The 21980-nt window shown below is 46.1% G+C and overlaps 1 protein-coding gene across 1 annotated transcript in view; it reads right to left on the bottom strand.

The window, feature by feature from the left end:
* The window catches only part of UNC13A (unc-13 homolog A), a gene marked incomplete at its 5' end in the record, with an annotated part of 76468 nt that overhangs the window by 43442 nt on the left and 11046 nt on the right, over nt 1-21980 (bottom strand). Inside the window, 12 exons of the mRNA XM_044685309.1 lie at nt 561-828; nt 1754-1973; nt 4318-4389; nt 4788-4793; nt 7104-7182; nt 7449-7495; nt 9985-10084; nt 10609-11115; nt 14122-14338; nt 16115-16150; nt 20002-20056; nt 20339-20412. Of these exons, the coding sequence (XP_044541244.1) occupies nt 561-828; nt 1754-1973; nt 4318-4389; nt 4788-4793; nt 7104-7182; nt 7449-7495; nt 9985-10084; nt 10609-11115; nt 14122-14338; nt 16115-16150; nt 20002-20056; nt 20339-20412 (1681 nt within the window). The remainder of the gene's footprint in view (nt 1-560; nt 829-1753; nt 1974-4317; nt 4390-4787; nt 4794-7103; nt 7183-7448; nt 7496-9984; nt 10085-10608; nt 11116-14121; nt 14339-16114; nt 16151-20001; nt 20057-20338; nt 20413-21980) is intronic.

The raw sequence follows: 21980 nt of genomic DNA, 5'->3' as shown, positions 1-21980 counted from the left end.
CCTTTCCTTTCCTTTCCTTTCCTTTCCTTTCCTTTCCTTTCCTTTCCTTTCCTTTCCTTTCCTTTCCTTTCCTTTCCTTTCCTTTCTTTTCCTTTCCTTTCCTTTCCTTTCCCCTTATCTTCTTTCTTGGAATCAGTACCAAGTATTGGTTCCAAGGCAAAAGATCGGTAAGGACTAGGCAATTGGGGTTAAGTGACTTGCCCAGGGTCACATAGCTAGAAAGTGTCTGAGGCCAGATTTGAACCCAGGGCTGGTGCTCTATCCACTGAGCCAACCAGATGCCTCTTGGATATTATTCTAAGCATTGTGTAAGCTGTCTTTAGACCAATGTGAGTGCTAAGGGCATTACTGAAAGACCAAGAAGATGTTTCCAGGAACCCAAAAGAGAACTTTTCCCTGGGAAATGGTTTGGTACCTGATGATTACAGAGGGGGTTTGGGGCAGGCAAGGGTGAGGTGGGAAGTCTAAGAAGAGATGCCAGTTAAGGGCATCGTTATCACTGCTGCCTACTATACACCATAAAATGGGCCAAGCCTTGAGCACCCAACCCACTGCCATGCCTTTGAGGGTCATAGATCCCAACACCCAGGTGGACCTCACCAGTGATACTGATCTTAGCCGACCACTTGGATGTCCCATCCAGGACACTCTGTTTTACAGCTTTCATCTGCTGTGTGTGTGTTGTCTTGGAGACTGCAAAGATCTCCTGGATCAGCTCAAAGATCTCAGGCTTGTTCCGCTCCCGGATCTTCATACGGTCCTTAAGCACCATAATGATGTTCTGTGTGCGGTCTTCAGCTCCATGTTTGGAACTCTTTTCTGCAGCTCCTGGAATATCAGAAGAACTCGTTGACATTAGGCTGCTAAACCCTCACTGAACATCCATCCCTTTCAATGGTCTTCTACCCTCTCACTAAATTCCCAGTTCCCTCCCTCATCACCCATCTTCCTCCAGATGACCTACCTTTCACTCACAGATAAAATGAAGGGCTACATGGGATCTCAAGGTCCATCTAGTTCAACTCCCACATTTTTCAAATGAGAAAACTAAGGCTTGCCTATCTTCAGATGGGTAGTCAGTGGCAGAACCAGGATTTGAACTCTGATTCCAAATTCAGTACCCTTTCTCACTGCCTCATGCTGCCTTTGCAGTCTCCATTCACTCATCGATCACCCATCACTTCCTTATCCCCTATCTTGCTTAATGAACTCCCATTCCCCTCAAAGCTTCTCATTCTCCTTCCTTAATACCCATTCCCTTCATTGCATTTCTCATCCCCTATCTGAGACCCTGTTACTCCCCCACATAGCTAATAGTCACTTCCATACTTGCTTCATTTTCTGTTGAACCCCTGGCGTTCCTTCTTTCTCCTACTCTGACCTGGGATGCCCAGGTCCCCATAGCCCTGGAATCCATAGACTGTGGGTTGGGTGGTACACCAGAATGTGGGTCTAATATGCCATACTCTAGGCCTCTGCCAATAGCTGAGATAATTATGGGGTTGGGCTCAGAGACCCCTGTAGGACTTGGGGGGGGGGCTGGTCCCCACCAGAAGAAACCCACCAGAAGAAAAGGAGATAAGAAGAGCGGGCACTGCTAGTGTCCCAGTTGACCCAAATCAACTTAGGAAAGGAGACAATGAGCGAGGCAGAGAGTGGCCTCCTTTCACACCACTTGTGCCCCAAGAGGGGAGGGAAGAGAGAACCTAGAGGAGAGTACAGCCATGATGGTCCCCATCGTGTAAGTCCTTACGCTGTAGGCAGTCAGCATTGAGTAAGTCCTGGCATTTCTCGTGACATTTGACCCCACACTCGGTACATCTCATGCCCTGTCTCGCAATGCCCCACAGCAGTCCCTCACACTCGTAGCAGTAGGTGGGTGTGGTGGCCGTCCACACCTCGAAGTTGTGGGGGGTTGTGCAGGAGATGGGATAGATTAAGGCTTGAAGCGTCTTCTTGTAAACATGGTTTTTCTGAAAAGAGCCAGAGAGAAGAGAATCTGATGGCGGGGGCCCAGACCAACAGGGCATCCCTTTCCCCTACATCCCTCCCCAGATGCTGGCAGATAGGTTATCACAACCTGAAAACTGGAAAGGACCATGGAAGTCATCTAAATCAATAAATTTAAACAGAAATTCCCTCCCCCAAGACTTCTCTTTTCCAAGCTAAATATGCTTGGTTCCTTTAGCTGCACTTTATGACACGGTCTCTAATTCCTTCATCATCCTGGTCCCTTTCCAACACTTCCTCTAACTTTTTTTTTGGAAATTTTTATTTAATTAAATTATAATATTTTTCCATGGTTACAAGATTCATGTTCTTTCTCTCCTCTTCCCACCTCTCATAGCTGATGCGCAATTCCACTGGTGTCATTGATCAAGACCTATTTTCATATTGATATTTACACTAGGGTGAACTTCCTCTAATTTCTAATCAGCACCTTAACCCTTCTTTCTCTGCACTTATATCTTATTCTCCTTTCAAGGCCCAGACAGATTCTTTCTTCCTCCAGGGAGCCCTCCCATCTATCCCAGTCCACAAGGATCCCTTTCTAACTCCTCCAGTCCTGAGTATCTGTCTGGCTCATGAGGCTCTCAGTTTGTTTCTTGTCTTTTCATTGGTCTGTCTTGCTTTCCACAAAGCCTTGGTAGCTCCCTAAGAACAGCAGAGTACAGAGTTTGGCACACTGAGGACTTAGGAGAGACAGGTTGATTTCCCAGACTTTCCCAGACTACCTCAACCCTTATTACTAGTGCCTTTCCCTTTCAGATTACCTCTAATTTATTTTGTATATAATACTATTTGTGCATAATTGTTTATATGTTGTCTCCTCCTTTTTTGTGTACCTGGCACATAGTAGGCACTTAATAGGTACTTTTTGTACTGACTGTACTGACACATCTTTCCTTCTCTTGGGAATCTCAAAAAATGTGGGCCACTAAAAAAACAAATAAACAAACAACCTTTACCTTCTGTCTTAGTATCAATTCTAAGATCGAAGAATGGCAAGGGCTAGGCAATCAGGGTTAAGTGATTTGCCCAGGGTCACACAGCTGGGAAATGTCTAAGGCTGAATTTGAACTGAGGTCCTCTTGACACCAAGCCTGATGATCTACCCATTGTGCTACTTAGTTGCCCCAAGGTGGGCCACTTTTGAGAAGCTGCACAGCTAAGAAAAATAAAGGGTGGCTAGTCCCCAAAAGCCTACATCTGTCTGTAGCCTGCAACTTCCAAGACTAGTCCTTGGGAGGGAGACAGCAATGAAAGACAGATGCTAGTCAGGGGAGGTGTCAAGAAGGATTGCTGAAAAGGATACTCCAGAGTACTGGAAAGTGAACACATCCAAAACTAAATTCGTCATTCCCTCCTCCAAAAAAACAAAAAAGAAAAAAATTCTGTCCCGGTTTCTAATTTCTCTTTTGAGAGCACCACTTTCCCCTTAGTCACCCATGCTTGCAACCTATTATTTGTACTCTCTCTTACCCCATCCTACTCCTGTATCCAATCAGTCGCCAAGTTTCATCACTTTAACCTTCATAACATCTCTCCTGTACACCACCCCCTTTTCCCTCTGACACTTCCAATGCCCTTAGGGAGCAGGGCCTCTTCTCCTTACACCTGGATTAGTGTAGCCTTCTGATTGTTTTCCCTGATTCATCTTTCTTTACTCTCTTGCATTCTCCCTTCAGCTATCAAAGCATAGATCTGACCATATCACATTACCTTCCCTTCCCAACTGTTATTCAATAAACTCTAGTGGTTCCCTATTACTTCCTGGATCAAATATAAAATTGTCTTTGACCTTTACATCCCTTTATGACATTTCCTACAATTCGGTAACATTGGCCTCCTTGCTATTCCTTACACAAATATTCAATCTCTGGGTTCCAGGAATGTTTACTAGCTATCCCCCTGCTAGAACTCACTCAGCTTTGCATCTCAGTCCCCTGGTTTCCTTAGCTTCTTTCAGGTATCAGTTAAAATCCAAACTTCAGGAACAAGCCTTTGCTGATCCCCTTTAATGCTAGTGCATTCTCTCTCAGACTATCTCCAATTTGTTTTTCATATATCCTGTTTGTCCACAGTTGCCTCCCCCTATTAATGAGCTCCTAAAGAGCAAGGACTGTCTTTGCCTTTCTTTGTATTCCCAGAATGCCCAGCACATAGTAGGTCTTTATAAATTCTAGTCAACTTGAGGATTACCCTATATTTTGCCTTTCCCATCCTCAGGGCCAGAGCATCTGCTAGGAAAATCCCAGATCCACAGGTTCCCAACGGGGACCCTTTCCCCTCACCCTTTGGCCAATGTCCACTTACTAGCTCTTCATTGTTTAAGGTGCTGGAGGCCAGTGCAGAGGTGATCCCAGCCTTCCGGGACTGGACCAGGGACTACAAGAGGAAAGCCAAAGGTGAAGAAATCAGCTATGGACTGGAATGTCAAGTCACAATGATTGTCAGCATCGCCAGCCACAGAACGAAATCACCAAGTCAGAATCAGAACCATCAGTTAGCATTTGAAATCACTAATCACACACAAGTCATGTTGAGGGAGCTAACTGCCCCCTCTACCTCCCTGCTTGTCAACTGTTAGCTAGCTATAAGAGGGACTCCCTAGCTGTCCCACCCCCATAGGCAGGCCAGTTCCCCAGGACAAGAGTGGGGCACATGCTCTAAGGGATGGTAAAGTGTTCTAGGGATAGTGGGCAGGAGGTAGAGGAAGGGGGGAGGGCTGTTAAAGAGTGTCTATGGGAAGGCATGTTGGGAAGAAAACTGTGGTGGTCACTCACCATCGCCTGAATGGCCAGGAAGCAGGAGAAAAAGAAATTGAATGTTGTTAGCTTCAGAGAGACTTTCCCTATACCCATCTCTCTCTCTCTCTCTCTCTCTCTCTCTCTCTCTCTCTCTCTCTCTCTCTCTCTCTCTGTCTCTCTTTCTTTCTGTCTGTCTCTCTCTCTCACACACACACTCCTTTCAGATATATATCTGCCCACCCTGGTCTGTAAATGCCCCACCCTCAAATGCTTTCTTTGGAAATGCTATAGAAGTAAAGCCAGTGTTTGACTGGTGACCGACATACTTCAGAAACATCCTGGCAATCCCAAGACAAAGGAAGGGCCCAGTGACCAGCGTCCTACCCCTCCCTGGGCTACAACAGCAGGTTATGGCTCCCACCAGTCACAACTGCTAAAGTGGTACTGAGGTGGCAAAGGATAAAGGGTATTAGACCCAGGATAAGGAGGATGCTCTGAGAAGGCCCATCTCAGAGGACAAAGGAAAGGAGCAGATTTGGCAGGGTTAGATGGGAAACTGGCTAGTTCCATCTTTTTCTTCTTCAAAGGCCAAGAATAGCCTTGGCTGGTGTAATGTGGTCTGGGGTAGGGAGGAGGGATACTCTCCAGGCCTCTGTTTCCTCCTTTGTAAAATGAAGATGACTCTAAGGCCCTTTCCAATGTGATGTTCCATGTTCTATATAGGAATGAGCAAGGCTGTCTGATGGGGGTGGGCCTGGGGAGGAGGTTGGCCATTGTTTCCATTTTTTAATGGAGATTTTGTATGAGAATAGGCAGTAACCAGGGATGAGGATTTTAGGCCATTGAGTCATAAGACCAGAGATGGATTTTTTGATCCATCTTTGAGATTAGGAAATCCAGTCCCTACATGTGATACATGAGGAAAACGAGGCCCCTAAGAGCTGACATGGCTTGCCCAAAGGTGCTGCCCCAGAGACAGCCAGTAACGCAGAAGTCAGCTCTTTCCATGACTCCAGGCTCCCTCTGGGCATTTATAGTGGAAAGTACAGGAAGCAACAAGACAGAGTCTCTGGACGTGTTCCTGGGAGGAGCTGGGAAGGTTTAGAATAGTCAGAACAGGAAACCTTAGCTTACCACGACCCCACTTCCATTGCAAGGATGTATATGCTGTGAGTTATAATGGTTACTCCTCCTCTTCCCACATCCAGAAATTCCCCCAATGGTTTTCTCGGAATGTACTGAATGGGAAATATGCACCAGTGGCCAAGTCATTGGGCTGGTGCTGTGGGTATTGGCCCAAGGAAACATCTCGGTGGGAGCAGGGAGGGGAAGGAGGCAATGAGAGAAACTCAAGAGCCAGACTGGAAGTGAATAGAGTATTTAGTGCTCATTCCCCCTTCCAAGTGTCAGCCCTTCAAATGCTTGAACTCAACTATCATGCCTCCCCCAACCCCCTGCCCCCAGGCTTCTCTTCTCCAAACTAAACAATCCCAGATCCTTCAACTGATTTTCAGAGTTTATGCTTGAAGCCTTTCCTATCACCAGCTGCCATTTTGGGGATATACTCTCCAAGTTATGGATGTTCCATGACCCTGATGGAGGTCCCAAACATCTCTGAGACTCAGTTTCCTCACCGTGGAAATAAAATGAAGGTACTAATAGCTAGCATTTATTTAGCGCTCTAAGCACTCTAACAAAGCAACACAACAACCCTGTGAGGCAAGTGCTGTTATTATGTCCATCTTACAGATGAGGAAACTGAGGCCCAGTGAATTTCCCAGAGTCACACAGCTTGTGTCTGATGCTGGATATTATTGTTGCTGTTATTATTATCATGAATAGTATGTCATTAGAAATGTACCTTAAAGACTCCATCTCCCAGAATTCTTTTCCCTTCCTCCACGTAGCATCCTTACATATCGTACATAAAAGTTTGCTGTAACCCCGCTTTCTCTCTCTCTTCTCTTGTGACAGTGGCTGGGTTAGCTCCCTCTTTACTCTAGCTTTTTATTTTCCTTTACTTCAAGTTATTATTAATAAATATTATTAAATATAATACCTAGAGATATTGTATATTAATTTTTAAGCTTATATTTATGGCTACCACTTCGGGATAGAATTCTCAAAAAAAAATTTAAGCTTATGAGAAAAGAATTCTGGGAGAAAGAGTCTTATGGGTACAACATTTCTAATTACACAATAGGGTAGGAGGAAAAAAGAAAGACCAAGAAAAAAGAGATAGAGGCATATTACCACTAGGAGTTAAGTGGGACATAGAATCGAGCTCCAGGGAAAGAAAGGGACCCCTGGGACCAGTCAGGACTAAGAGGGAAGGGGATGCTGCTCACTCACCAGATCGCTCACAAGGGGGATTGGTTTTCTTTTGCGTATGTCAGGCATGCTGTCTATGATGATGAGACCACCTCCAGGCCTGGGAGAGAGACAGAAAAGAATTCTACTGGACATTTCTCATGTCTGTGGGTCCCCTTACAACATCCTGAGTCTATCTCAAACTGCCAAAGAATGAGGGCACAGTACTCTTTTTATTTTCAGGAATCTCTAAACCCCCAAATGTGCCTACAGACCCTAACCTGGCCCCATACCCTTGATCTACACCCCTGAAGTAGATCATTCTAGGTGTTGCCCAGAGGTGGACATAACAATCTGGACTTGAGGGAGCTGTGCTTTGCTACTCACCCGCCTTTGAACCAGAGTGAGTTAGACATGTCTCCTTCTCCTCGGGCCTGGGGGATAGAAATGATTTAGTGACCTTCTATCCAAAGGGCAGACGCCATCCCTTCCACCCCCCTCCAACTCACAGATGGATACCATTGGGGGATTTCTCTGAACGTCCAGGAGCCTGGCTCTTTTTCCAGCCTGGGTATCCTTAGGGGAACAAAGCCCCCATGGTCCCTCCCAGATGCTTATACAGCTTTAAAGCCTGAGTCTTGAGGAACATATCCCTTGATTCCCTTCTCTCTCCCTTTCTGGACTTTCTGTCCATCAATCCAGTCTTTCTTAGTTTCCATCCATCCAGTCTGAAATGACCTCAGTGTTTTAGCCTATTAATATCAAGGGTCCCTGGGATAGGGCAGAAGGTTAATGCCAATATAATGAATGTTCATGAGTGGGGAAGGGGTATCTGCTGGCAATGGTTGCAGGAGGATCTGCACTCAGATCCATCCCATTCCAGATCCTAGAGGGATAGGGTGGGTTATAAAAAGAAGAACTTCTATCCCAACTCAGTCATTATTTCTCTTTTTTTTAACCCTTATCTTCCATCTTAGAATTAATACTATGTATTGGTTCTAAGGCAGAAGAGTAGTAAGGGCTAGGCAATGGGGGTTAAGTGACTTGCCCAGGGTCACATAGCCAAGATGTGTCTGAGAACAGATATGAACCCAGGACCTCTCATGGCTAGGTCTGGTTCTCAAATCACTGAGCCACTTAGCTGCCCCCTCAGTCATTATTTCCTTTTTTAACATTTAATAATATTTATTTTTTAGAAAAGTTAACATGATTACATGATTCATGCTCTTACTTTCTCCCCTTCACCCCCTGACAGTCATTATTTCTTGATGTGACCTTAGACAAGTCATTTACTTCCCCATTCTGAATCACAGTGTGTAACTGTACTATAAATTGGGGATAATACTAGTCTGTCTTGAGCTATAGAAATTACTAAAGTTAATTGTTTATTTTTGAGGTTGTAATCAGAGCAACTTTGCCCCCTTACTACCTGGCTGAAAGTGGAGGTGTCTGAGTATCTGATGTATCTTAATGAAACATCAATTTGTCTTCCCTACATTCCTGGGATGAAACCAAAACAGACTATTCTGGAGCCCACCAAGCTAATGCCAGGCATAAGAAGAGGGCAGAAGAAGAGAGACCAGCTGCCTTCTGTCTGTCTCTTGGGCTGTCCCTTCTTCCCTCTCCTACTGCTCTGGTGTCCACTGGGAACCCTGAGAGTAGGTAGACACCTACCTGTGCCAATGGTGCTCACGGGGCATGAGGGCAGTGATGTTGATGAGCAACTGAAAAGCATGAGAGGACCCAAAGAGCAGCCAAAGGCAAACAAAAAAAGAAATGATGGAGGGTGGAGGTGAGGGAGGGCAGCCAGAGCCACACAATGAAGAGGATAGGAGATTCAAAGGAGACCTTTCAGGAAGCTAATAGAGGCACATTCCCAACATCTGCCAAGCCAAGCTTTGATTCGACGCGACTCTGCCTGAGACTCATCTACCTGGCCCAATGCCTTCTTCGCCTCCAACTTCCATCCCACAACCTAGCCCTGTGTTATTGGGAATTTGGGGGTCTTTGAACTACATTTCCCATGAGCCCACTGGCTTCCTGTCATTATGCAGTGAGATAGACAGGGGGATAAAATTGAATGACTGGCATTCCCAACGCTCTTTCCTTCCTAGGGCAGCATGATGGAGCTGGGAACAGCCTAAGCTAGCATGGCATGTGGTTTCATTTTCTAGAGATTACCAATAAATTTTACAAAAACCATAATTTTTTTTTAACCCTTGTACTTCAATGTATTGTCTCATAGGTGGAAGATTGGTAAGGATGGGCAATGGGGGTCAAGTGACTTGCCCAGGGTCACACAGCTGGGAAGTGGCTGAGGCCGGGTTAAAACCATAATATTTTTAAAAGTTATCATTATATATTAACTTTATTTTTTACAGCCCTACCTGCCAATTGACTCCTAACTCCAACTCTAAATTTGTCCACCCTTTATTCGTAACCCTAACATTATGGCTGACCGTTATCTAATGGACGACCTTCATCTTAACCCTGATCATGACCTATGGTCTTAACCTTGGCTACAACCCTGACTCTAAATCGAATACACTCAACTCACCCTTGGGCCTGGTCCTGAATTCTCTCCTAATCCCAGATCTAACCTTGACTAATCCAAATTCTGACTCGGATCCCAATGCCAAACCCAAACCTGATCATAAACCCAACCCAAAGCTTGGCACTGACCCTAAAACCAAGCCCAACTTAAACCTTAATCCTAAGCATAACTTTAATTTCAAAGCCAACCCTCATGACCCCATCATGAGCTCAGGCTCAACCCCAATTCCAACCCCAAATCTCAGATCCCCACATTCAGCTCTGCAAACTTGGAAACTTTCCAAATCAATCTAGATCCACTCCTGACTTTCAACACTGGAGCCCTTGGTGTCTGCCTAGCAGGAGCAATCCCCTAACAGGGCATACTTACCTCCTGGAGTTGCATCCGAACTTTGTTGAATACTCGTAGCCAGTTGGCCTTGGCTCTGGACATGGAGTCCTGCCCCTCTTCTTCTTCACGATCCCTGTAACTGAAACCGGCCCCACCCCAGGGCCAGCATTTAGGATTCTCTCTGGCTTCCCAGTGTCTGGATCTCCAGTGTTTCCCAGGCACCCATATCACTGTCTGTTTGAGGAGAGGCTTGAGGTTCCCTGGTGAGACAGGGGCCGGACCCTCTCTTCCCATCTAGCAAGAAGCAGGTAGCTTCCTAGGTTCTTTGTGTAGCTGAGACTCACTTATCTGAGTCCACTTTTCCCTTGTTCCTCTTCTCCTGCCTCCTATCATGATCACATCTGTGTGGTTTTGCCCCTGGTTCTTTTTTATTTAACCCTTACCTTCTGTCTTAGAAGCAATAGAACCAAACATTGGTTCCAAGGCAAAAGAACAGGAAGGGCTAGGCAACTGGAGATAAGTGACTTGCCCAGGGTCACACAGCTAATAAGTGTCAGAAACAAAATTCGAGCCCAAGATCTCCCATCTCCCAGCCTGGATCTTGATCTACTGAGCCTTCTAGTTTTCCCATATCTCTGTGTTTTACATGTGTGTTTCTTTTACCTCTCTTCCAGCTTTGGAGGTTCTGGCTCAGGTGCCCGCTCTGCTCCAGGCACCTCCTCAGCTGCTGCTGACTCTGGAGGCATCTTGGCAACTTCAGGGACTTCAGCAGACACTGGAGAGGGTTTTTCCTCCCTTTCTGAGGATGTGGGAGCAACTGGTGGGTAGCTTTCTTCCTTGGAGTATTCTTCCTCATTCTCACTGTAGCCTCCCTGCCTCAGCCCCTCATCCTCTAGGTCTTCTTCCAAGTCTTCTTCTAGGTCTTCCTCCTCTAAGTCTTCCTCCTCCAAGTCTTCTTCTTCCTCCTCCTCCTCCTCATTCTGATCCCAATGTGGAGAGTCTTTATGGTAGCTAACTGAACTGTGGCAGGAGTGATAAGAGTCTCGATCCCTCTCTTCGTCTATCTCTGAACCCTGTAAGCTTTGGTCATCTGGATCAAAGTCCTCACTCAGCTGGGAGCTGCCCTGGCTCAGTTCCCCAGAGGAGGCATAGCGACTGCTACCAGTTGGGCTGTGTGGGTGGTGGGGTTGGGAGTTGGGAGAGAGGAGATATGGATGGATGTTAAAAGTAGAGTTGTCTCTAGTTTAGAAGCCCCCCATGAACTTTCCTCCAAGTCTTGAACACTGGGTGGCCTTCAGTGGGATGGGTTACTCATCCTAAAGGGAAGGACTCATCCAACCCAAAGTCATGATAGCTTAGAACACTAGAAGGTGATAGAAAAATTTCAGGAGTCCAGAGCCCTCAATTAAGGCCCCACTCTGCTAATTAGCTAGCTGAGTACTGTCTCCCCTCTCTGAATCTGTATCCCCTGAAGAATAATTCCTGCTCTGCCTACCCCACAGGGCTTTGGTGAAGAATGAATGAAGACTATATAGAAGAGTGCCCTTTCCCGTAGGAGAGTATAAAAGCTAAGTACAAATAATGTAAGGTGATAACTACTATTATCCCCAATTCTACTTCCTTCTCATCATAGCAGAAATGTCCTGGATGCCAACCCTACAGACCAGGGGGTTCAGGTCCAGGATACAAGGAGCTGCAGGCATATGTACTTAGGCATTATTTTTCAACCAGATGATCAAGTCCCTATTATTCTAAAGTAAAAGGACACTTTCTCTAAAATCTGGCTGTTTGTGGAAAGCATGAAAGTATCTGCTGCTGACTCCCTCTAAAATCTAGGTGGGTATGGTGCTAACCTTTGCCCACCCTCACCTATAATTTTGCCCCTAAATTTATTTCTATGTCTTTGTTTCCCAAATTCCTTTGACCCACCTCCCATCCCTAGCTCCCCTCTGTCCCTAGAGGTCTCAGAGACCAGTTGTCAACTGTTCATTATACCAGCTTAGATTAAAACCAAGATCAATATTCCTCTTCTTCCTACCCACCTTGAGTCTCCCCACCCATCCTCCCTTCTTCCTCCCTCACCCCACAGCAAACAAATTCAAAACAGAGACAGGTGGACAAACCCAAAGGACAAGAAGAGGCTCCCCAAGAGACAGAGAAGTGCACCATGCAGACAAGGACAGGGGCAGTGTGGGAGAGGCCGATACCACATCCATTGATACATCTGGCTGGCTTAGGTGGCCCCTAGGAGCCATTTTGACTCAAGTATTCTGCCTCTGTGATTCCAAAAGTCCTGGGCTGGGAGCTGGAACACCTGAGTTCTATTCCCAACTCTACAACTGAACAAAGGTGTAACCTCAATTAAGATATTTCTAGCCTTTGAGCCCTGGTTTTCTCCTCTGCTAAAAGAGGGTAATAAATCTGACCTCTTCCCAGGGCTGTCTGGGGTTCAATGGGAGACAACTAGGAAAGTGGATGTAAGAGATATTAAAAAGTCCATATAAATGTAGATTAATGGCATCATCATCATTACAGATAAGTGAGAAGACAACACTGCACTAGGAATCAGGCACTAACTTCTCTTCTTCTTATCCATAGGTACCACTACTCATGAGGTATATGACTTTGTCCAAATCACTTAAACGTTCTGAGCCTCTATTGCCTCATCTTTAAAGTGGGTTCAATAATACCCCACCTTCCTTAAGGTTTTGGGCTGGAATAGATGACGTCCTTTTCCACTGTAGGGGCGACAACTCTATGAAACTTATTCTTTCCTAAAAAGGGAGGAAGGGGACTAGATGGGGCTCCTCATGAAGAGAGGAAAGAGGACCTCCTTGGGAAGGAGCTAAGAAAGATCTGCTCAGAATGCCATTCATTCTGCTGATATATAGAGAATGGTCCCTCCAACTCACCTGAGAGAGTTGTATAGACTGGAGGACAAGGGGTGATTGGCCAGCGGTATCGGCCTGCCCCGGCCCACAAGGACCAGACCAAAGCATTGGACGGGGACTGGACGGGGCCATAAGGCTCACGACAGGGAAAGGACCCACCTATCTGACAGGTCTAGGGATGGCCTGCTCTCAAGGGAATAGTGGTGGCGGGTTGACCTGCCTCGGCCAGCCTCCGAGTCGCTGTGGCCTCGAGTGGTTGGATCGACGCTACTGAAGCGTCTGCCAGGGAGTAGGGAAAGGGGAGGAGGAACATGGTCAGCAGGGAGGGGTATTTACTTAAGTCTCCCCCTGGGGAGGGGAGGAGAGATGCCAATGGGTGGGATCATCCTAGGATCACCTTGGCTGGTACTATGTGATAAGTGGACAAAGCTCTGTCCCCTTGTTTATACATTAGGCTCATGAATGTCCCTAGAGACCAACCAATTTTCTGAGCTTCCCACATTTGGATTAATTGTTCACGTTTCAGCCTCATCTCTTGGCCAACCAAGAACAGCCCCTTTAACTTGCCTGGCCCTAATGACAACTCAATTCAATTAAAAAAAAAAACCCAAGCAGTGTTGGATTGAGCACCAACTTGGTACAAGGCAGTATGTTCCTTGCAGTCACCCTGCACTTCCCTTCTCTCTCCTGTGTGTGAGACAACTCCATCTTGCTGGAATAGACAACCTTCAACCTAGGGGCCATGAATTTCTTTTAGTCATAATTATTTTTCACTAATTTTTCCTTGTGATCCTATTTATTTTGTTTACTGCATTTTGAAACATCATTCTGATAAATCCATAGGCTTCACCAGATTGCCAACGGGATCCATAATGCAAAAAAAAAAAGGTTAGAATCCCTGGACTAGAGTTTCCCAGCAGATCAAAACCCTTCAACATTACCCTTTGCCCAGAAGCAGAGTTCACTCTCTCTTCAGACCCCAAGCTCCATCCACCTTCTCCTTCTCTCCTCTGCATATATCTCTTCTATCCAACAATATACAAGAAGGCAGCCTTGCCTTATAGAGAATGTCAGCCCACAAGTCAGATCTGGTATCTGCTTCTGACACTAACTGGATCATCTGAAGGGAGTGAGTTCCTTTTGCTGAGTCTGAGTTTCTTTATCTATAAAGCAGGAGATGGACTAGATGATCCCTTTCCTTCCACTACTGTCTCCTCTTTCTCACACCATCCTTGGATTCTAGTTTCTCCCCTTTTCTTCTTCCAATCCCCCTTCCCCCCAGTACCTGACTGGAGGTGCTTCTGAATAGTCATCATAACTCCTCATAGAGTCACTGTAAGAGTCTCGGGAGTCTCGGGAGCCCAGTGGAGGAGGTCGGACCGAATACTGGTGGACAGAGGCATTTGGCTGGGATGTGGTGTAGTAGGGTGGTGGGATGCTGTTACTTGTCTCACTGCGGTAATCACTGTCCCGGTCATCCACAGCACTGTCTGGGTCTTCATCTGGAAAAGGACCCAAATGGGGAGGGAGGGATGCAGAAGGGAAAAGGATGAAAAACTAGAAGGTGGGATGGAGGGTTGTCCCCAATAGACAATCCAATCTCCTCCCCTTAAGGGACCATGGGTGGTACCAAAATGCCTTTGATCTCAAAAAGTGATTGTGAATTTAGGGGTACTCCCCCAAGACTTGGGGTGTCTCCAATGCCAGCTGCTTTCTCCCCCTCTGCCCCTACACTAATTAAGGTTAAATATCTCATGTGAGTCAAAGGAGGCCGTCTTTAACAATAGGATGTGGCATGTGACTCCCTATATGGGGAAGACTGCAGAAGGAAAGTTGGAGGGAGGAAGGTATGCTCAACTGGACCATTGTGATGTTTGAGGGATGGAGCTGTATGGGCTTTGAATAAAACCAGGGGCAAAGAGAGAGGAATAAAAGAGAGGTGATAGAAAGATCCATGATGGCAGAAGGGATGTGTAGACGTTTGGAACACAGGCTATAGAAAATGGATGGCCAAAGCTGGAAAGAGGAAGAAGGGAGAAGACAGGAGATGGAATATTAGGATTCTATGTGGGAGGCAGAGGTAACTGCAGATCTGTGGTCAATAGGAATATACCCAGGGAGGCCTGGAGAAAGACATAAGGTAGATTGGTCCATAAGGCTCTAGGTGGGCCTTGAGGATACACAAGTGGCATGGTGCCAGCTCCATCTGCCTTATTCTTTTCCAAAACTGGCTGTCCACAGTGGTATTGAGGAATTCATGCCTAAGAGGCTACAAGAGCCTTTGGGGATGGCCAGGCCCAATACATGGTGCAATGTCAGGGTTGCCTTGTCAGCCCTGGGCTCACCTATCATCCCTTGGTGATAATTCTTCCAGAAATATAGCAACACTGACTCATTGGCCAGGATGTTTTGCTGGAAGCCAGAGGAGAAGATGGAAAATTGGAGAGGGGAATGAGGGCCCAGAGTGGGCTGCAGTCTGCAGACACAGCAAAAGTTTAGGATATGGGAGCATTGGAATAATGTCCATCTAGGTGCCTCAGGGCACCTCATGCCCATCCATCCCTCTAGAACTTTGAAGTAACTGAGGTTCCTTGATAACAACCCCCACCATCTTAAGCTTCACATGTGGATTCTTTTTTCACAAAATAATATAATGGCAGGGCTAGGAAAGAACTCAGGGATCATCTAATCCAATTCTTTTGTTTTTCAGATAGGGAAACTGAAACCCAGAGAGACTTGTCCAGAGTTACATTCATCCTTCTCCTCCATAAAAAGAAGGGGAAGAGAAGAAGGAGGGGAGGAGAGAATCAACAAGGGAGCAGGTTACAGGAAGGGGAAGAGATATGGGATTGGACATGGGGGCAGAGGGGAGGGAGAGAGACTTGGGGAGAGGTGGAGGTCCTGCAGGTCCCTATGGGGTGCTTGTGAGCATCTAGTCTCATACAATCCCAAATTGTGGCCCTCATCAAGACTGAAGCTGGGCAGTGACTCCAAGGTTAATCCCAAATTCTCATATTCTTTTTCTGCTCATCAGGTGACACAGGGACACCCCTCTTGCCACCACCAGGGGAAGTCAACCAGAGACTGGAGGATGAGGGGACAAAGGGACAGGGGAAAGGCAGGGATGTGCCAGACTGACTGTCCCCAGGTTTCCCAGGTAAAACTCCCCATACTTCTCTCCAGGAAGGGTAGGGGAAGGGAGGGGGAACATCCTCAGGGGAGCCATATGCCCCCATTCCTCCCCCTCACACTGGACAAATCGCCGGCTGAGTACTTACTCTGCTGCTCCCCCCAGCCAAAATAACTCCAGTTGCCTACAAAGAAAAGGGGCAGAGAGAATAAAGATGGGCAGAACTTGTGGCAGTGGGCATGGAAGAGGGCATAGGACAGGGAGCAGGAGCTGAATTGTAAGCACCCTCTGGACACCTGCTCTCTTCCTCCCCCATCATTCCCAGTCCACCTCCCTCTCTCCATCGCTGCCCCCTCTCCCTCAACCCAAAGCGTTCTAGAATCTTATAGAGGAAAGCAAACTTGGAAGTCATGTAGTCCAACTTCCCTCCCCCTTAATTCTTTTCTGGAAAAGAATGGGACCGAGTGGATCTGCTTAGAGGGAAGCAGGGGGAAAGGGAAGGTTGGGAAGGAGTTGGGAGTGGGGTGGGGAAGAGGTGAGGGAGGAATCAGAGGAAAGCTGGAGTGAAGGCTTGGAGGCATACTAAGCATCTTATTACAGTCTTGCTAAAGACCAAATGTATGACCAAAGTCATGGACTAAGTGAGAGAGGGAAATGAATCCTGCTCAGGAAGAAAGAACCCTCAAAAGCGACATTAGAGTGTGATCTCAAGAGCAGGAACTATTTGAATTCCCCATGCTAGGCATACTATAAGTGCTTAATAAGAGTTTTTATTCATGCATTCATCCAGCTCCATAGACAAAGAGTTTATAGGGTGGGAAGTGAGGGCTTTATCCAGTGGGTGATGATTCTTTCTAATTGATTTCACTGGAGACAGTCCTATCCCCCACTTTTTTGTTTGGGCCAGGGGAAAATGATGAGATCAATAATAATAATAGATTATATTTACTTAGCTCTTTAAAGTTTATTTCATTTGAACTTTCCAATAACCCTGGGAGGTGGGTGCTATGTTTATCCCCATTTTACAGATGAAGAAAATGTATATGGGAGAGGTTAAGTGACTTGTCTGTGTCTGTGACAGGCTTTGAACCCCAATCTTCCTGACTTCGGGTCCATAGGACATACCACAACACCTCAGGGTTCTCCATATATTGGATGGATATAACAATGGAGCTATTCAGTTACCTATTACTTCCTGGTTTGGTGCTCACAGCAGCTGAAGTATTTTGCTCCTCTTCTTGGGGTGTGGAGAAGTGGAGAGAGGACCCTATGTCTTTTTTTTAACCCTTACCTTCTTTCTTTGTAATAACTCTAAGACAAAAGGCAAGGGCTAGGCAATTAGGATTAAGTGACTCGCCCTGGGTCATAGAGCTAGGAAGTATCTACGGCCAGATTTGAACCCAGGTCTTCTTGACTCCAGGTCTGGTGAGGAACCTATATCTTAAAGGAAGAGGTGGCTTGCATCCCTTAGATGGAGGACATTCAAATGCTAAGAGTAAAACTTTGCAGTCCTAGGATGATAGAGTTAGAGTTGGCCATCAACTCCAATCTCCTCATTCTGCAGGTGAAGAAACTGAGGCTGACAGAGATTTGCCCAAGGTCACACAGCTAGTTGAGTGTCTGAGGCAGAATCTGAACTCAGAGCTTCCTGATACCAAGTCCAGCACTCCTGGACTACCTAGCTAGTGAACTTGACAGTTCACAAAAGTATTATCTCAATGGATCCTCAAAACTAGCCTCCCTATAAGGGAGGCTCAGGTCCTTTTCCGCTGCACATTATAAGGTATAGGTATCCCGAAAGTCCAAAACACTGGGACACTAGGCTAGGAAGTCAAAGAAAAATAGATTTAGCACTGGAAGGGACTACAGAGTCCAAGCTCTCCACAGTCATAATAGATGCATAAACAGGCACAGAAATGTTAAATGATTTGCCCATTTCATTCAGGTAGTAAGTATCTAAGCAGGGTTCACACTCAAGTCTTCTTGGACTCTAAGCCCAGTCCTCCGGCCACTGTGACATCTCGATTTAGGCCAGGAAGGTTCTGTATAGTTCATGTAGTACAGCCCCCTCCTTTTCTAGGTAAAGAAACCAAGGCCAAGAGAAATGAAGGGATTGGCTCAAAGTCATATACCTAATAAACAGCAGAGCCACATTTGAATCAAAGTCCTCACCTTTGGACACAGCACTCCTTCCCCTGTGACATGTGGCCTCCCCTACAGGCTAGTTCTGAGTTCGATTCCATCATCCCATCAATGGACAAAACTGCCCTGGCTCCCAGCAGTTAGTGACATTACCTCTGATGCCAGGCAGGAGGTCAGGACGCCCCACTGACAATTTGATCTTCCCTTGCCTGCCCACTCTCCCTGGCACTTGGATTCAACCCAGGACTTGGACGGAGAATTCTTAGACTCAGATTTGGCTTTGGTCCTGGATTTGCAGGGGAAGAGCCCTACTGCCCAAGCTTTTACTTGTCAGAAGCTTTCCTGGTCCAGCTACTACTCTCCCTCACACCCACTGACCCTGGACTGTCCTGCACTCAGATGGATGGGTCAACCTTGGGTGGGTGCAGCATGGATGACTCTCCCTAGCTCTGAGGTCCATCCTGGCATCCAAAGCAGAGTTGAGACCCTAATTGTTAGTGAAATGTGTCTATTCTCCATCCATCAGATTCCTGGCCCAGCCAGCCAGCTATTTGCTGGCATTAGCCCCAACAGATTCAAACTGATGGTTTCTTACTGGGATGTAAGGGGTCCAGAGGCATCTGAGTCTAAGGCTGGAGTCTGAGGAGCTGCTCTCCTGGCTACCTTCCTTAGTTCCTATAGATCTCTTGGTTGCCAGCTATCTACCGGAGCATTTGACCCAGTAGGTGGCTGGGGAGGAAGGAGGGAAACAAAACTATTTACCTGATATAGATCTCTTCGATATCTTCTTAGGATTCTAAATCTCATCCAAACCCCAACCTAATTCCACCTGCCGAAAAGATGAGCAGGCTCTCCTCTCATACTCTCAACATTCTTTATCCCAACCTTCCCCATTTCCTTGCTCTTTCCCCTTTGCTAGAATTAGAGCAGATCCCCATGTCAAAATCAGAACCAAAAATGAATCCCTCATGTCTGGAGAGTGCTTTCAGTCCCCCCGAAAATTCTGAAGCTGTTGTTTAATTTGATTCCCACCATGAAATTAGCAGAGATTATTCTGCTCATTTGACAGATGAGGAAACTGAGGCACAGAACTGTTGAATGTCTTGCTCATGGATAAAGTGAGTTAGTGATAGAACTGGGCCTAATCAAAATAAATATTGTTCTTGTATTATTATAGTGCACTATGGTTTGTCAGATACCTTTTGGAACCCAGGTATCCTTCTACCTCTTTCCACTAGATTTTTCTAACTTCTGAATAACTGGCTGTTCCCCCTTCCAACTCTTTCCCTCAATCCATCCCAGGCACATGTAGAGTGGGGGTGGGGTGGTAGGAGGTGATGGATGATAGGGAAATATATGGGAGTGAGGAGGAGGATAGGAGAAGGACAGAAGGGAAGAGGAGTCAAGGAGAGAGGGACCTCAGGGAATAAGTCAGGACCAGGACTTTGGAACAGATCAAAGGTTGCTAGAAATGAGGGAAAACTCTACTGGTGAAATGCTTCCCCCAAACAGAGAATTTTAATCTGGTGGTGGACAAATTCCAGATTGGGGAACTGGGAGTTCAAAGATAAAAATCATTAGAGGTCTTCTGGGTTGTTTTATTTTATTTTATTTTACCTCAGAGAAGTGGGTCCCATAGGATCTGCAAGGGGAATCAGACCTGGGTAAACCTAGCTCCTTGGAATGTTGAAGACACGGCACCATAGGAGACACCAGGAGGGATCAAAGCCAAGAACAATATCTCAGAAGACACTAAAACCCCAAATTCAGGTGGCACAAGACATAGGCAGAAGGACAGGCAATAAGGGGTGGGAGGATGTGCTACCCCATTAGTGCCCTCTGCCCCAGGGACCACACTGTTTAGGGCCATGAAAGGAAGAGAGTGCTACTTACAACACTGGGAGCTAGGAACAGGAAGAGGCTTGTCCTGTTCTTCTTGGAATGAATACTGAAGGGAGAGGAGAGAATGAAATCAGGAAGCTCAGAGGATGGCAGAGGACTCCAGGCAGCCCTAAGACAGAAACATGGAACCCAGGTATCCCACCACCTCCCAAGCTTGAAGGAAGTATGCTCTGGCCTCCATAATCACAGGTCTGTCTTGCTCCACTCTCCCCCACCAAGGAGAAGAAACTGGATACCCAGTAAATTTGAGGAACTTCTCACATAGTCCCCAGAGAGAGCCAAGTATTAGGGCAAACAGAATCTGGGCACCGTGCCCATGTCTACTCACATCATCCTGGTCCCTCATAGCATTCAACTGCTCCAGCTTCTTTGCCCAATACCGAGCTTCTTCCTCAGGGATGTCTGAAAGCCAAATCCACAACTGTCAGCCCAGTAGGAAGCCCCATGGCCCTGAACTTCCCACTGACTTTGTCTCCATGGGATATGGATTGAAGTATGGGAGAGAAAAACAGGTTGTCCCAGGATAGTGGTCGGTGGGGAAGGATGCAGAAAGATAGGGAGGAAGGAAGGGAGAAAGGAAAGGAAGGAGACAAGAAAACTGAGAGAGAGAGAGAAAAAAGGCTGCTTCATCAACAGGTACTCTTAGTGATGGATGACTGAGGGGAAAGGCAATTCATCATTAGGAGCAGCTCATCATGGGTATTAATTAGGCAGCAGGATGGCAGCAAATTCAGTTCCTGGAAGGTGTGAGTAGAAGAGGCTTAGAGCATCCCATGGGTCTACTCTCATCTCTTCTATCTTCTCCACATTTCTTTTCTCCTTTTCCTATCTCTTTTCTTCTGCCTTTCCCTCTCCTCTCCCTTTCCTTCTCCTTCTCCCTCCCCCATCTCTCTCCCTCTCTCTCTGTCTCTCTCTTTCTGTGTTTCTGTCTCTCTCTATGTTTCTCTGTCTCTCTGTGTGTCTCTCTCCCTTCTTCTCCCTCTCTCTCTGTCTCCCTCTTTATCTCCTCTCTCTGCCTCTTTCTTTATCTCTTTTTTGCTCTCTTTGTCTGCCTCTCTCTCCCCCTCTGTCTCTGTCTCTGTCTGTCTCTGTCTATCTGTCTTTCTTTCTCTCTGTGTCTCTGTCTCTGTGTCTCTGTCTGTCTGTCTGTCTGTCTCTCTCTCTCTCCCCCCACCCCCAACCTCCAAATGTATGTCCTTTCTACAAAAGTCTTTTTCTAGTCACCCACTATGGTGAGGAGGTAAGTCAAGACTGGACGATTTTGCCAGAAGAGCATAAATTCTGGCAGATCCTGCTAAGCTAGAAAGATTTTGAGTATAGCCTTAGCAACATCCTATCCTATCCAAGACTGGTAGAAATTAGTACAGTACATTGGTCAATAAATAATGAATTCTTTGGCCATGGAAATCCATTGGAACAGATAAAATATAAAATGATCTTTGGTTCTTGCTCTACTGTGGTTGGAGTACAGTTGGTTGAAAGAAGACAGAGGGTGCTAAGAATCATACCACTTTTATACTGTCTACAAAAGACCAGTTTAAACAATCTCTAAATGTAAGATCTTCATTTAGTGACCAGTGAGTTGGTCCACTTTTGGAGGAGCTAAACAACATCCACATTTACATTCTTTTGGGTACCTTCACTGACTCCATTCTAGACATCATGCCTCTTAAGGCAGAGTAAGATAATGTTAACTGTTTTGACCACCATATTATGTTGTTGAGGCATATTGAACTTAGGATCTATTTGAACTCTCAATATTTTGTTCTTTTTTAAAATTATACCTCAACTTTAACAAGGAAGTACCAACACTTGCTTCTTGTCTGGTTCCCCTTCTGAACATTGTTCTACTCTCTTCTACGTATTTTTCCATATTTCATTTCTTTTTTACTTTATTTCATATCACTATCACTACTTGCTCCTCTCCCAATGAAAGAATGCACAAAATCAGAAAATATCAAGAAGTTGCA

The sequence above is a fragment of the Gracilinanus agilis genome, chromosome 1, assembly GCF_016433145.1.
Source record: "Gracilinanus agilis isolate LMUSP501 chromosome 1, AgileGrace, whole genome shotgun sequence".
Classification (NCBI taxonomy): domain Eukaryota; kingdom Metazoa; phylum Chordata; class Mammalia; order Didelphimorphia; family Didelphidae; genus Gracilinanus; species Gracilinanus agilis.
The sequence above is the reverse complement of the archived record's forward strand: the minus strand, read 5'-3'. Positions and strand labels throughout refer to the sequence as shown.